General features: G+C 39.1%; 1 protein-coding gene across 1 annotated transcript in view; it reads left to right on the forward strand.

Moving 5' to 3' along the window:
* The window catches only part of ACSBG1 (acyl-CoA synthetase bubblegum family member 1), a 33,182-nt gene extending 16,577 nt beyond the window's left edge, over positions 1 to 16,605 (forward strand). The window contains 11 exon segments of the mRNA XM_031045961.2: positions 161 to 249; positions 1,034 to 1,154; positions 1,573 to 1,653; positions 4,344 to 4,493; positions 7,273 to 7,449; positions 7,950 to 8,131; positions 8,787 to 9,020; positions 9,589 to 9,806; positions 12,070 to 12,209; positions 13,211 to 13,457; positions 14,128 to 16,605. Of these exon segments, the coding sequence (XP_030901821.1) occupies positions 161 to 249; positions 1,034 to 1,154; positions 1,573 to 1,653; positions 4,344 to 4,493; positions 7,273 to 7,449; positions 7,950 to 8,131; positions 8,787 to 9,020; positions 9,589 to 9,806; positions 12,070 to 12,209; positions 13,211 to 13,457; positions 14,128 to 14,204 (1,716 nt within the window). The 3' untranslated portion in view covers positions 14,205 to 16,605.
* The last annotated feature ends 122 nt before the right edge of the window (positions 16,606 to 16,727 follow it).

The raw sequence follows: 16,727 nt of genomic DNA on the forward strand, positions 1-16,727 counted from the left end.
TATGTGTATTGCTATGGATAACAAGAGATGGACATGGCTTGTCAATACCAATATAATATATCAAAGCTTTCCATGGTTTATGTTTTTTGTGCATGCTTCATGCTATATGTTTCTCTCCAGTGTGCCTATATTATATGAACTTACGCTTATTATTTTTAAGCTTGGTCTTGAACGATTCCACAGTGTAGCAATCCTTGGATTTAATTCTCCAGAATGGTTCATCTCAGCTGTTGGAGCTGTATTTGCTGGGTAAGATTTTTGGTTGGTTGGTTTTGTAGCAGATTTGAGGATTTCTGTTTTGCTAGGTCTGGAAGTGTAGCAAATCGGTATTTGGTGTATTGGAAGCTTTGCTGCAGGTGGTTGGCATATTCAGCAACCTATTGGAGTCTCACAGCTTTCAGTATATCCAAAATAGTGCAGACACTCATAAACTGATCTTTTTTGCTATGGGCTTAACTGTGACAGTCACACAGAAGCTGTGGTACAGTATCTTATCACTGGAAGATGTGGGAAACAGATGAGACTTCCTTTTTTATAGTAGTGCTTGTCTACAGCAGGATATGTTCAAGTAGATGAAGTGACAGGTAAATACAAATTAGCCTGATTCCTTCTGTCCTGGTACCTGTTTATATAATTTGAATTTTACCTCTTAATTTTACCTCTGCCAGTGAAATTGAAATCAGTATCTGTGTATAGCTTGAGCAGAAAGAAGACATGACTGTTGGGGTTTTTTACCACTTTCCAAGCTAACTCTCTTGTAGCCTCAAGTAAGTCAAAATGTTGAATTCTAGACATGACATCTTCTACTAAATAGAGTTCAGAGATTAGTTTTTGCCATGTGCATATATCAGATAGCTGTGTGTATCAGAATGCTTAAAATAAACATGACAGCTCTACTGTTGTTTACTTCCACACCTTCGTACTCTTTCAGCTTTCATCTGATTTTTGATTATTACTGTCTTTTTTGATACTAAGTGAAGTTATGTGTGTGTATAAATACATGTTCTTATATATATACACATTTTTGATGCAGAGGAATTGTCACGGGGATATACACAACCAATTCTCCAGAGGCCTGTCACTACATTGCTCACGACAGCAAAACCAATATCATGGTTGTGGAAGATCGGAAGCAACTGGACAAGATAATGCAGGTATAGGGTGGCTGAGGGGTTATTGAAATGCCATCATTTCCCCATTTCTCAATGCTGGGTTGGTTCCATATGCACTATCTCTGTTGTGAAAGCTCTCATGGGAGTGTTTTTATTTGGAAATCTGGTATCTGAGGATGCTGAGCAGCCATGGCTGGAGGTTTGACTTTTGTTTTTTTCCTTTTTTTGACTGGAAACAGATTAAAGCAGATTTTCTAGAAGAGACTGTATAGTGTTTCCTTTTATTCCTTCTCTCCCTCATTAGTTGTGAATTTAGGGGAGAATATTTGCAGGTGAAGGAAAACAGGAGGGTTTTTGTGACTGTCAAGCCATTATAGTTTTGACAGTATTTCAGTGGGGGAAAAAAACCCACATAATATGTGAGTAATAAATAACAAATTTGTTTTTAACAATCCAACAGGTCTGGAATCGCTTGCCACATTTGAAAGCTGTTGTGCTGTATAAGGACTCCATTCCAAAGAGATATCCAAATTTGTATACGGTATGTGAATGCTAGAACAGAGTTATAATTCTTGGGGTATTAGATATTTGATTAATTCTGCTACATTTAATTTGTGGAATGTCTGCCATTTAGAATGCATCCAGCACATTCAGAAGCTTCATTAGCTGTTTCTGTCTAAGTTACCTGTAACTTCACATTTGATAGCTGACATTTAAAATTAGAGGTACCTTGCATAACTGTCTCTTATGCCTTCCTGGCTTTTTACTTGACTGGATTAGCAAAACACCTATAGACTGCAAATGGGAACATGTGCCCTCAAATGGTTAAAAATCAAAGTTGTCCGCTGGTGCTATTGAAACCTGAACTGTGATTAGTCACACTGGATCCAAGGTGGAAGTGCTTGTACACAAAACATTCCGGGTGACAGGCAACAACTGAAGAGAAATAAATACGGACTACACAAAGAGGAGCATATGTTCTTAGTATATGTAGAATCTTCACATCACATTGTAAAAAACAAGCAGGAAAAAAAGGACAAAGGCAGGATCAGGAATTTGAGTGGTAGAAGTCTAGCCTTTAATTTAAGAAACAGGAGCACTTCAAGCAAAACAGATTTTTGTAAGCATGTTATTCCAATATGTTCTGAAAATATTTAAGTTAGAATACAAAAGTCAGCATTTTAAGTGGACTACAGATTGTCAGGTTTTAAGCTGTAAAACTTCAGCTGGGGGAGGGGAGGTACTAATGAAGACTGGACAGCAAAGAAATATTCACAAATACTTGCAATTTTGGTGATCTGAGGGGTTACGAGGTACACAAGAAACAAGTCTTCTGCACTTGTTTTAACCATCTTTTACTATGTTGAATAGCATATAACTTAATAACAAATGGTTTCTGTTACAGTGCTGTAGGTACTGGTACAGAGTATGCCCTGCATCTCAGTACAATAAAAAAGATGATGATTTTACTATTTATATTTTTTCATAAAAAGAATAAGCTTGCAGTTAATTCTGGAACAACATTCAGTTGCTTAAACCAAAATGCCTGAGAACTGCTCTGTTCAGGTATCATGTTGGACACACTTTATGAGTGGCGAAGGGGAGCTGTGAGAGTGTCTGACAGTTCCATAGTTCGTTGTGTAAAGGAAGAATCAGAGATACCTCACTGTCCTGGGAAATGATTGCTTTTTAGGTTTGATGTAAATCAAACCATGCAAACCACATGGCATTTGATGAAAGGATTGCATGATGACAAGTAACATGTAATGAGCTATTGCTGCAGTGAGGGCAGAGCCCTGGATCTCTGATGAGCATGTTTCCAGCCGGCAAATGCAATGTCAGTGGTGTGACTGTACCTTTCATGGTCTGTGGAATGGGAACACTGCCTGTTGCAGGTACTGTTCAGTAAACAAAGCCTAGGCAACAGATTTACAGTGATTAACACATTCTAGAATGAGAAGACAGGTCAGAAAGGCCTGTCTGCTTGGAATGACTGCTAAATCACATAGAAACAATTACATCCTTGAGGCTCAGACTTTCCCGGAGCTAGTGAAACTATGCGGCAGCATTCTGTGGGAAGGGATAGAATGTGACAAATTCTCTACCTGCTACAGAGCTGTGTACTGCCTCTCCTTTCAGAGATGTGATTTATTGGCAAATACTTAGGACAGCCTTGCCACCCAAGAAAATGAAGTTTCAGTGCCAAAGAAGCTAACAGTTGTAACCCTAATGGCAGAGGTCTGAAAGAAACAACATGCACCCCTTCAAGCACAGGCTTTCCTTTTTTGCTTCTGCTGTCCTTCACGTCATTCCCTTTACTGCTATGTAGTCCTAGATATATCTCCAAGAAATCATTAAAGAATGGAGGTGCTGCATTTGAATAACACAGTTGTGTGGCACAGTATAAATCATATGATTCCAGTGGGAAACTGACAGTTGGGTTGTTGACTATCTTAAAAATTTTTTATTGACTAAGATTTTGTTATACAATAGTTTTCAATTAGCATTGAAAGCAATGGCACCCTTAGCAGCCTATCAGGTGCATGCAATAGAATTGTGTTGGAGCAGCCAATATAATATAGAGGATCTGGTTCAGCACCCTTCCAGGCCTATCTGTGTGGCACAAAAGTCCAGCATCATAAAAGCTTTAGTTAATTCTAGATTGAGGTGAATTTGCATGAAAGTTGTGTCCAGCACCATATGTTCTGTTTGCTATAGAGCAACAGATAATTTGGGCAAACATTCCCACATATAGATAATGAGGCTTTTGCAAAGAAGCTCTCATCCAATTGTTTATATTAGTATTGATATAAAGGACAAGGAATTACAGATAGAGTGTCACAAGTATATGCTTACTTAAAAACAGTACATCCAGATTCCTTTGAATAAGACTCAGAATTATTCTGACCGTGTGACATAGTAACAGAATGTTAGTCTCTGTGACTTGTCCATAGTATCCACCTTGGAGGAGAAGGAGTATTACCATTCCCTTAGACACTGAAAAGACTCGTGGCAGCACAGTTTCAGATAGTCTGTTTGCAATTCACCCATCAAGTTCTAAGCTAGTCTTACCATCTTTCTTACATAGGCAAGACCTGGGGAAACTTGCCTTGGAAATGTGCAGAGCAAGGCACTGAAGTTGTCTGCCATTTTGGAGACTGGTAAGGTACTGAATCTTTCCCACTTGTAAGAAGCCATTTGATATCCTGTATTTTCTGTTACATGTTCTAGATGGAAGAGTTTCTGGCGTTGGGAGATGATGTGTCTGATACTACTTTGGATGATATCATTAACTCTCAAGAGCCAAATCAGTGCTGTGTGCTAATATACACATCCGGAACAACTGGGAAGCCAAAAGGAGCCATGCTGAGTCATGACAATGTATGTGCTTTAGGCCCTTCCTTCAGCTTAAAAATAGTAGAGTATGAGGAGATTTATTCTTGTGTTATGAAATGACTGGTACATACTAGACCCTTGAAATCCTTTTGCTTTTGCAACATGGGTAGTGTACTACAAAACAGTATTCAAAATGCAGTTGTGAAGTTGTGAATGCTCATACTTTCTGGTGAAATATAAGCAAGGTGAAAGATGAAACTCCATTCAAAACTAGCACTTCACAAAATTGAACAGTTTGTTATGAATAGGGTTTTTATTCACTGGTTTTCTTGTAAGATCCAAGGCATGTATTTGTAAATATAATTCACAGATTGCCATAAAATCTCTCAGGTGATGTCACAGGTCATCCTGAAAGAGACAAATCATACACATCAGCCAGCCACTACTAAAACAGCTTTGCTTTTGCAAAGGACTTTCCATGGAAGTTCACTAGCAAAGATCTGAAGTGCAGTTGTTTTGGGGTTACATACATACATAATTTTTTTAAGGTGGCTGAGCAGGAATGGAAAATGGTAGGGAGCCTTTCTGAACACAGACAATCTGTGGACAGGCTGGTCTCATCTGTGGCCTCTCAAAATAAAGCAGAAACTATTGCAGAGGTGTCCACTGTGAGGAGCAATTCACCAAAATGTAGGGAATTAGTAAAGTAATACTTCAAAGCAGAACATACAGGACTTTATAGACAAAAAGACTGATCTTACACTGCAGATCCTATGCTCTTCCATCTCAAAGGAGTCTGGTGTCATTTCCATGTTAGCTGCCAAGCTATTCCTGGCTGATGATCACAAGCAGGCTATTTTTGTGTTGATGAACAGTGGAAAACATGCCTTGCCTGTAGCTGTGCTGCTGCCTTCTTTAGTCAAAAGATGCTTGCCAGTGTCCATGTGCAAAACCAATGCTGAATCAGTCATATGTGTACCCACATAGATCTGCTGTGAGTGTGCCTGTGTGCCACAAGCTTGGAGCATAAGCAAATCAATATAGCTGCATCTCGAAGACACCCCAATTCTATCTAGTGTGTAAGTCTCCCATAGCCACATACCCAGTGGTGCCATCTAAACTTGGAGTGTCCTGGCCTGACAACATGCTGCTCCTTAAAAACCTCTCTTGAGAACCTATATTTCCTTATACCAAATGTACATTTTGTACCATCTAATATATTGCAAGGAAAAAGAGCTGGCAGGAACATCCTGTGGTACAAATAGATGCAGTACCTGTTATCTCTTCCCATCTTGGAAAAGTCTCACTTCTGTGTCCTGCCTTACCCATTTAAGATTACAGACTTCTCTGAGAAAGAGCTGTTTCTTGGTTTGTTTTGGGGCTTCTTGGTTTTTCTTCTTTGCATGTGTATCTTTTCCCAATCCCCTTATTGCATGTATTTGTGGGTCTTCCATATTCTTATAATGAAGATCTACATATCTGGCATCCTTGAACTGCATCTTCTGAGATAAAGTGAGAATTATGGAGAAGGGGAACATTGTTCAGTTTCACTATGAAGTCACACAGCACAACTTCAAAAACATTCACATATGCAATGCCACTGGTCAGGGTAGGGGTGTGTGTGTGTGACCTGTGGACCACTGTGGTGGGCACCCTTGAAGCTTCCAGAGGAGCCGAATATAGCATCTGTCTTCCTCATTAGTGCTTAGCCAGCTACTGATCAGTACAAGATAATGAGCTTGTTGCTGATACTAAACTGTCGTTTGAGCTCCCTGATCACTCTGTGTTATTTGTTCTTTTTTTAGGTAAACATATAGATATACAGCACTGGTGAAAAGTGCCAGGTTGATACGTGTGTATATATATGTATATATACATAGTAGGAGAGTTGCAAAAAAAGAGGAAGATCAATTTGCCCATTCAGCCCATGGCTGCCCTGCTCAGCATGTCGTTAGGATACAGAGAGCTGTAGCGTTCATAGCCCAGTCAGGGAACAGAAAGACTACACTTACTTATGTTATATTGTCGTTGGTTTAAAACCAAGTCCTCACAGCTTGTTCACTCACTCCCCCCCTTGCTCCCCCAACTCCCAGAGAGTTATGAAGGAGAATCCAAAGAATGTAGCCCCCACGGGTTGAGATAAGAACAGTTTAATAGCTAAGGTATAACACAAATCACTACTGCTACTACTACTACAAACAATAATGATAAAGCAAATAACAAGTAAAGAGAATACAACACCTCACCAGCCACCAACCCATAACTCACCCCACCCTGCCCGACTGAGCACCGACCGATACCTCCTCCATCCCCCCAGAGCTCCAGCCCTTCCAGGTTTCTCCCAGTTACATCCTGGGTATGATGTGCTGTGGTATGGAATATCTCTTTGGCTAGCCTGGGTCAGGTGTCCTATCTCTCCTTCCTCCCGGCCTCCCTCCTTCCCCTGCAGCTCAGAAAAGGCCTTGGACAAACCAAACACCCGAGCAGTAACTCAAAACATACTTGCTATCAGCAACCGTTCTCAGCCCGCAAGTAAAAACACAGCACTTCACCAGCTACCAAGAAGGAGAAAAATGACTGCTACTGCTCAAACCAGGACATATATGCAAGACTTTGTTGCTGCTAACTCATCTTGCTTTTGACTGAGCATTCCCCAGGGAATTGACAGTCTGTTGTGCTGTCAAGGATTGCAGTGTCTTCACCAATTTTTGTGAGCACAGATTTTTCAGTTACATTAGCATAGCATGAGCTCCTTAGTTTGTGTTAAAGGGAAAAAAACCCAAAACCCATAATACCTAATGTATTTTATAATTGGTTTGAACAGATAACTTGGACATCAGCACACTGCAGCAGAGCAGGAGAAATGCAACCTGCAGAGGTCCAACAGGAGTCTATCGTCAGTTATCTCCCACTCAGCCACATAGCTGCACAGATATATGACCTGTGGACTGGAATCAAATGGGGAGAGCAAGTTTACTTTGCTGAGCCAGATGCTCTGAAGGTATCTTTCTTGCATTGTACCTAATTCAGCTTCTTCTTCTTAGAAAATATCCCAAGTAGAGAATATGTTCTCAGAAGAGGATGAAGATTGAGAACCCATTATTGTAACAGTTAAGAAAAAATAAAATCCATTAGACCTGTGATACAGTGCTGTAGACACCAGTTAAAATAGATAATCCAGCTCCATCAGATTCTTTTAAGGCAGAAAAATTTGTATCTAAAGCAAAAGAAGTATAAGCAATTTCTGGAGGAAAGGGAGGCAGAAGGACCTAAACCACCTGTGTGTTTTCCTTCTTGTATATATACCTCCCTGATGTGTCAGCTGGCAAATGTTAGTGCATATGTCTGTCTGAAGCAGGCTCAGCAGTCCTTCTTTGTGTCCTACATGTTTAGTGATGTTCTGCATGTTAGTGTTGCAAGATATAGACTGTATCACCAAACCTTTTTATCACTGCTGTGGACATTCTGCAATGCTTTGAAATGATTTAATGATTTTAATAGGGCAGCTTGGTCAACACACTAAAAGAAGTGCAGCCAACATCTCACATGGGAGTTCCCAGAGTATGGGAGAAAATCATGGAGAAATTAAAGGATGCTTCTGCTCAGTCAGGATTTATGAAGAAGAAAATGCTGTCATGGGCTATGTCACTTAGCTTAGAGAGAAACATAAGCTGCTCAAGCAGGTATGTATTATAGTGAGTGAGGTTTCCCATCAACTTGAAAGTGGCTATCTGCTTGTAATAAACCATGAGGCATTGGTGAAACTCCTGAGTGTAAATATGTAATGTTTGGCCTTACAAAATAGCGAATACAATGCAAGTTATCCATCCCAATAGGCTGATCTTAAACACAGGTGACTGTTTAAAGTATACTCCTACTAACACATCCCCCAACTTGCATGACAAAATGAAGTGTGAAATTGCTGACAGAAACTGTATCCCAAAAGCTTGTGCAAATGGTGCTGCTTTGCTTGTCTGATCATTCAGCTTCTCAGATAGGTCCTGTGCAACTCACATTGTAGTGGTAGAAGTTCTCAGAGATGGATTTAATCGATACAGAATCTGAAGTACAAGAGTTTGTTTCATACAATGTGGCTTTACACATTCTTGATGTTTTGCAGTATTCAGACATCTCAAGAGCTGGAGTTCACTAGCAAGGAAAGACAGTAAATGAGAAAAAGACCAAGATGTAACCTGGTTTTACTGATGTAACTTCTGTCAACACCCAAAACCAAACGGCAAATAAATCTCTAAGCAAAATTTGTGTCCAGTTTCATGTCGGCAATCTCCAAGGTTGCTCTAACTTATTGTCTCCTTCTCTTGTGTGTTTTTACCTCAGCAGTGATTTAAAGCAGTTCTGGATGAGGTTAGCAGACTACTTTGTGCTTTCAAAAGTACGCAATGCACTGGGGTTTTCTTGCTGTCAGAAGCACTTTTCTGGTGCTGCTCCTCTCAATACAGAAACACTCTATTTCTTCTTGGGTTTGAACATCACCCTGTATGAGGCCTATGGGATGAGTGAGACAACAGGGCCACATTGCCTATCTGGGCCAACCAGTTACAGGCAGCACAGGTAACTTTACTTCTATTTTTTCATTTTTTCTTTTTAATTTTAAACTCTGGTATGTTTCATTATATCTTTCGAAAGAGTTTTTACTAAGTTCAGCACAGATCCCATTGCTGATTTTATTTTCTCTTAATGCATTGCTATTCTATTGTGGGAGGGAAAATAACTTCCAGGTCAGAAGCTGAGCACATTGCCTCCATAGCATGCCACACCAAGAGCACTGAAAAGGATCTACAGCATTATACGCACAACACAGTTAATAAATCTGACATATAACCTAGCCCTGGCCCAGGGTAGGTTAACTTTCAAATGCAAGACCTCAAATACGGAAGTGTTTTTACACCTGAAGGTACAGAGGGATGAAAAAAACCAAATCAGGGAGCACAGAGCAATATAGACAGCAAGAAAATGCTTAGATACTCTTAGCATATGTACTCTAGTGTATTAATACCCCATAGATTTCTAACAGTTACAGCAGGGTGTTACTTGCAGTTACTTTGATGGGTTTGGAGATATGGTGTGTTAGAAGTCTTATCAGTATTATGTTTAATATCCCTATGCTTTTCTCTGGTAGCTGTGGGAAACCAGCACCTGGCTGCAGAGTGAAATTGGTGGACAAAGATGCTGAAGGCAATGGAGAAATCTGTTTCTGGGGAAGGACTGTTTTCATGGGTTATTTAAATATGGAAGACAAAACAAAAGAAGCCTTTGATGAGGATGGGTGGCTGCATTCTGGAGATTTAGGAAAACTGGACAAGGATGGCTTTCTCTATGTCACTGGAAGAATTAAAGGTAAATAAGTAAAAACCTTGCTCCATGTTAATGGTAACTGTTCAGTCAGATTTGGTCCATCTAATTAAGTGTCTTTCCTCCAGTGCCAGTGACACTGACTAATAGGAAAGCAAAATAAACTCTCTTACGAGGAAACCACAGTGTGCCCTGTTCAGGAAAGGTTTCCCTTTAGTCTGTAAGATGTGGAGATGATTCAGCTCCTACAATGAGTCTTTTTCTCTTCCAGACCTTTATTTGGTATTAGTTACAATTAGTAATCTAAAATACTAATGCAGGTTTAATGTGTAATCTTTGATTCTAATAATCCATTAAGCTGTCCATTCTCCCTTTGAATCTTGCTAAATTGCTTTAATTGCACGTTAGAATGTTTAGACAGTAATGAAATAAAGTGCTGTGTTACACAGCAGTTATTGCTGTAGGTCAGAGTTAGGTTCCTCTGATGCCTTAGGCAGTGTGTTTGCAGAGACTAATATTGGGAAAGCTAACGCAAGAAACCTAGGTATTATTACAGTACATAGTTTTAAGTCTCACAAGAGTAAGCCTGGTCACTTGCTTACTTGGAAGCTTGTTTTCACAATTTATATTCAGAAGGTGGGATTGGTCACAGTCAAGATGTAACTGAAGAAGATTTAAAAACTGAGTAATTATCATCTTAGAATATATGGTCAATCACTAGGGAGGTAGCATGGATGGGTGGATTTGTCAATAGGATGGCAGTGTCCTCTTAAGAATCAGAACTTAAGTAGGTCCTATTAATAGCCTGCACCAAATGCAGCTATCTTGATTTTAGCTTGCTTTCTTGCTTTCCTTTAGCATAGCAGTTACCAGTTCCTAGTCTCCTTCCTTCATAACATTTGTGTTGCACTTACATCTTCCTTGGTTGCTGAGTTAATAACAATTACTCTAAAGCACGAAGATGTAGCTAGAGAAGTCCATACAGGGAAGTATTTGTAGAGGGGTGGAAAAAGGTGCTGCCACTGTTACAGTTGTCTGGATCCTCTGCTATAAAGCTGAGATGTCAAACTATGAAAACGCAAGTGCCAGAGTGATTGGATGATGATCTAAAGTAAGGACAGGATTTAGGCAAAAGGAGGGTGGAATGAAAGGAAAAAATAGACCTAGACAAGTTTGGATACACAACTAGTTTCGGCAGCTATCTGTGGCTTGACAAAGTCTCTCGTTCTATAAATACTATTTGTGCTTCCTCAAGTGTGTGCAGTGTGTTGGATAGGGAGAAAAATAACTTTTATAATTAGGAGATCAATACTTGTTTCATACCAGAAGGTTGAATATAGACTGGAAGTTATTTCTTGTTATAGTTCTCATGAAGCAGTAGAGATAGTAGGGCCCAAATCTGTGAATGCTGAAAGGGTGCTACATTCCCTTGATCGCATCTAAATTCTTCCAGTTTATCACTGATAGGGAAACAGCTACCAACCCAATCCTTAATTACACACAGGACTGGTGTACTATTTGTCTGCATTATTTGTTGGAGCATACTCTGATATGCTACAAACTGTTATATGAGGACAGTGAGAAGTCACCAGTGTAATTAAAGCCAAGAGCCGGAATTTACCTAGATAATACTAAAATCTGTGGTAATTCCAATGAATATATGTACTGTACTTCAGACAGAATGCATTCAAATAAAAATGCACATTCCTTTCTTAGTAGAATAAGGTACGACTACCATTGTATGCAAACGTTAAAAACATTAAGATTCCAGTGTGTCATTCTGTTCCTTCTGGGCACGAGTCACCGCTTACACTGCAGACTTCCTCCTCTGATTTCTCACACTCCTCTCTCCTTTCTCTTGCTTTTATGGAGCCTTCCTGTAGTCGTAACTTACTTTTGTCTGACCCCTCTTGGTGACTTTAAGAATTAATTTTAAACATGACATTAACAATGGACTTACTTTATGATGAGGTGGCAACAGTAAAATAGTAAACGGTAAAATCCTACACTAATTGGGAAGAGATGATTGTTCACACCAAAATTGCAGATTATGTAACAGCTCCTTGAGAATAACTATTCTGGTACTAGATGATGTTAAAGTGATCTGGAGCAGACATCTTCTACATAAGGGAGAACTTGAGCACATATAGGAAAAATACTAGCATTTTTCTTAAGATAATGAACTTCTAGACTTTGTTCTCTTTGAAAACATAGTGTTAAAAAAATCTCTTATTCTTTATGTCAGAGACATGAATCTGATCATCAGAATTTATTTGAATTCAACTAACAGCCTTTCTTTTTTGTCTAGATTTGATAATTACAGCTGGAGGTGAAAATGTGCCTCCAATTCCAATTGAAGATGCTGTTAAGAAAGAACTCCCAATTGTTAGCAATGCTATGGTGATTGGAGATAAAAAGAAGTTTTTGTCAATGTTGCTGACTCTAAAGGTAAACCAGTTTTAATACTGCTTTCAGGGGGCATCTAACAAAGTAATTTCGATGTGTTTTTGAAAAGACACAAAATTAGGTATGAGGACATTTGTGGGGGAAAAAAATGCATAACTACAGACCAAATCCTGGTGGATCTAAACTTCATATGGTTATATGATCTGTGAAACATCTATGTGTCACTGCTGTTTTCTCCTATATGTATAGTAAGATATAGTTCTTAACTACATTGAAATTTTCCATTAAGAAATGTTGGAAGAGTGAGAAATCTGCAGCAGAGCACAACAATAGCTTTGATTTTTACAGATGAGCGAAGCCAGCAAGTGTTTCTGTTAGGGGCAAACTCAGTTTCTAACAGAAACTCTCCAACAGAAATAAACTTTCCACCCGAAACACTTCCCTATGATATGTTCTTTTCAAACAACACGGAATTAATGTAGGATAAAATAATTTGTAGCTTTGCTGTAGTACATACTTCCACTGCGAAATCACTTGCACTTTATGTTCTGTGTGCATGCATAGTGAATGACCCTTTAGTTTTTCTCTAGTTGTTTACCTCTATGACTGAAACTCCCTATTTACAGGTACAATAGAAATACTAACTTAAGTCTTAATTTCAAAGAATGCTTCTGTCTCAAGCTGCTTACATTACACCACAGTAATTCAAGTTAATGATGAGTTAAATGTTCCCCTGTAACACTGGAGTAATTTAGAAAATGTGGTAGAAAGTCAAGATCTAGAGATGGACTGTATTGCCTCATTCATTGACACCTTTAAGTCTGTTCATTTCATCCACATATAAGCCAAAAATAATTACATTTGGTAGTGAGAAAAAAGCATTGTCATCTGCAAGTGTTTCTGGGTTTTAATGTTTTTACAGGATGTTTGTCTGTTGGTGCTGAGCTGCTTGATTCTTATTAGTCAGGAAGGACCTGATCAGAGAAACTTTTAATGCCTTGTAAGAGTGAGCATGTGATGATTCACTTCATTTGATATTTTAGACCCTGCTGGACCCAGATACATCTGAGCCCACTGACATTCTCACTGAGCAAGCTAGAGAGTTCTGCCAGAAGACTGGTAGTAAAGCCACTAAAGTGTCAGAGATTGTAGCCACAAGAGACCAGGCAATCTACCAAGCCATTCAGGAGGGAATCGACAAAGTCAACATGAGCGCCACTAATCGGGTTCATTGTATCCAAAAATGGGTAGTCCTGCCAAGAGATTTTTCCATTTCTGGGGGAGAACTAGGTAAGATTTATTGATTTCTGTTGAGGTCTACACATAGTTAAAGAGGCTGCTGATCTGAGAGTATTCAAATACAGTTTTGTGTGCCAAATTCTGGGCTCAGCCACTAGAGGGAAAGGAAAAAGCCATTAGCAGTATGTGTTAAAGAATACAAAACTGGAAGTTTTTTTTGTGCACATGTGTATCCTTCTGTGCTTACTTACATGTACAGCTCGATAGTTAAATTTCAGATTGCTGTGGACAGTTAAGTAATCGATTCTGGTTAATCCCTTGTGCACTACAGTATTAATTACAGTATTAATAACTTTCCCTAATACTGAAAATGTATTGTTTTAAAGTGAAAGGCAGTGAAAGCCTGACAGCAGAGCTTGCAAGCCCATTACCAGGCTCTTTGAATAAACTGGGAATTGTTTAAAAGCTTTCAAAAAATAATTAATGATTTTTAATGAAAAAAGTAGCAGGAGTCAGGCATCATCTTACCTGCAGCTCCCTTGAAGTCCTCATGCCCTACATACCACGCTTGCTTCTCACTTTCAGCAGCTATCTGCACTTACAGAGTGGCAGATGTTCTTCCAAACAGGCTTTTCAGTAGAAAATCATAGGAACCAAAGCTCAGACTGAGTAGGATTTTTTGTTCCTATTTCTGCTGTTGTGACTCCCTCCCTCTCTCAAGGTCCGACGATGAAGCTGAAGCGGCTCGCTGTGCTAGAGAAATACAGAACTGAAGTAGACTCCTTCTATGAAGAATGAGCAGTCTTTTCATCCAAGCATTAAGAAAGATCTGTGAGCTAAAGAATTTCCTAATCAAAAGCATTAACAAAGGTTTACACTTGGTTTGGTTTTGTAGTCTAGAAAACTGTTGTGTCGGTTTATGTGTTCCTGATACTCACCTGATCATTTGCCCTCTTTACAGAAGCATCTACAGAGTATGTCCATTTCCTAATACTGTTCTGACTTTGACCTAAATGACTAAAATGAAAAATGTCCTCTTGTGTTGTATAAAGTGGCTATAATCCAGAGTTTTGGTGGCTGCACCATCCCTGGAGACATTCAAGGCCAGGCTGGATGTGGTTCTGGAAGTCTGATCTAGTTGGAGATGCTCATTGCAGGGGGGTTAGACTAGCTGAGCTTTGAAGGCTCCCTTCTAACCCAAACTATTCTATGATTCTTTAATTCCTCTATACTGAAACACAAAAGTTGCCCATTGCTTATATTTGGGTAGAGCAGTAGTTAGCACTCCTGCAGAGTGCTGGAGTTCCACCACTCCAGCAATAAGATAGTTAATAAATTAAAATCAAAAGGGATGTGTTTTTTTCCTCCCAAAGTTTCTGTTTGCCCAGTAACACATTTCAGAATCTGAAGGCAATCCTCTTCCATGTTAACGGCGGTTAGAATTCAGACTTCTGTGAAAACAGCAGGTAGTAATTTATTAAGTCCATGTTGAAATAAGCATTACTATCTCTCCCAGAAACAAATAAAGCAAAACCAAAGCTGGGGCAATAGCTCCGTAAGACTATAAGGCAAAGCAGCAAACACGGGAGGTCTCACATTAAGTGCTATTGAGAACAGAAACTTTGTTCAAATTGTTTACAACACTTTTTTTTTATAAAGCAAAAGCGTTTTGGAGCAATGTTTGTCAGTGTGCATCTGCATGCTTCAATATGCACGTTGTACTAACGCTGCCACGTGGGATCTGCATTTCTTCTTCCCCATATAAAAACTAAACCATACTATGTAAGGGACACATGTGCCAGAAGGTTGTCTAAAGGGTTTGCTGTTAGTACGTGATCTTTGGCAGAGAGTTGTAATAGGTAACACAAGCAGCCAGGCCACAGCCACTATTCTTGATCAGAAAAATCATGCAGAATTGGATCTTGTTTCCAGGAAAGTTCCATTACCAGTCTTGCACATCAACACATAACACAAGACAGCAGCCTGGGATTAGAAAAACAAAACAAGCAGTACGACTTTGAAAAGTTTATTTTTCCCCATTTCTGCGCAATGGTAATTCCAAAGTTCTTTAACAATATTAATCTGAAGGAAACAAGGAAGCAGCAGCTTGTAAAGCACAGAAAGAAATGCTCTATTCACCAGAAGCAGAGTGCACAAGGAATAAAGCTCTTTGTCCCGCCTCTGAGGTGGTGTTAGACTGTACAAAAAGAGCTGGGATGCTTACTTTTATACAGCAACATTAGAAGCTGTTACTTGAACTTGATCTGACTTCTGAACAACCAGTCTAAACAGTCTTAAAAGAAAGTAACTAAGTGGAGTGATATCTATTAATAGAATTAAGCTTTAAGAAGCCTGGTACTGGCAGTAGGGATAATCCTGTGCTGTAGTCATGAGTTTTGAAACACGTATTTTCCTGTAGGGTGTACCAATGGAAGCATACCTTGAGACATACAGATCCAAATGACTCATATGAGGATCTGTATGTGCAGAGGAAGGGAGGGAGAGTTGCTTTTGTGTGCGTTAAGCTCAGTAAGCCTGAAAGAAATAGTCCAAGATCCTCATGAATAGGATGAAAGATATTTCTGGAACGTAGTCACCAAAGCCAAACCTTCACTCTCTCTTAACCGATTTAGGACTAGTCTTTTACATTCAGGGTTTCTAGAATAAAATTACTGGTCAATACAGTAAGACACACTGAACAGAATGCATGAAAGTACAACACAAAAAGCATTCCGGCATGAAATACATAGTATAAATTTGCAAAGTTAATACTTTCCCCTTGCAATAAATGGCAGAACTAATTTTGACTAATTTACTCTCACTAGAACTCTGTGGTCAAGTGTGTTTCAGAGAGGAAAACTTGTAAGAAGTATTTTGGTATATGGATTTGAACAATAATTTTTAGTTCATTAATTCTCAGTCCTGGCTGGTAAATGGTTGTGGGCTTTTAAAAATACACAAATAGATTAAATCTCTAGGATTTTGTATTCCTTTATTTGTGCCCTTGGAGGGCAAGGCTATACTTCATGAATTACCAGAGTATCTAAAGTGGTTTTTTCATTGCTTTTAACATGAAATTGCCATTTTAAGTTACTTCATACCCATTTCTGTCTATGCAGGTCATCATGTGCTCCTGTTAGGCTGAAAACCTATGTCATAAATTCCAGCAAGATCAATAAAGTAGGTTTTAACCATTAAGGTGCTTTTATATTTCACTAATTCTGTTACTGGTTCATTTGCATTTTCTTTTCTTTGTGGAAAGTAAAAACCTCCAGGTGAAATGGGAAATGGTAGAACAGCTCCAGTGGCAATGAAAGAATT

This window comes from Melopsittacus undulatus, chromosome 9 (assembly GCF_012275295.1).
Source record: "Melopsittacus undulatus isolate bMelUnd1 chromosome 9, bMelUnd1.mat.Z, whole genome shotgun sequence".
NCBI classification, from domain to species: Eukaryota; Metazoa; Chordata; class Aves; order Psittaciformes; family Psittaculidae; genus Melopsittacus; species Melopsittacus undulatus.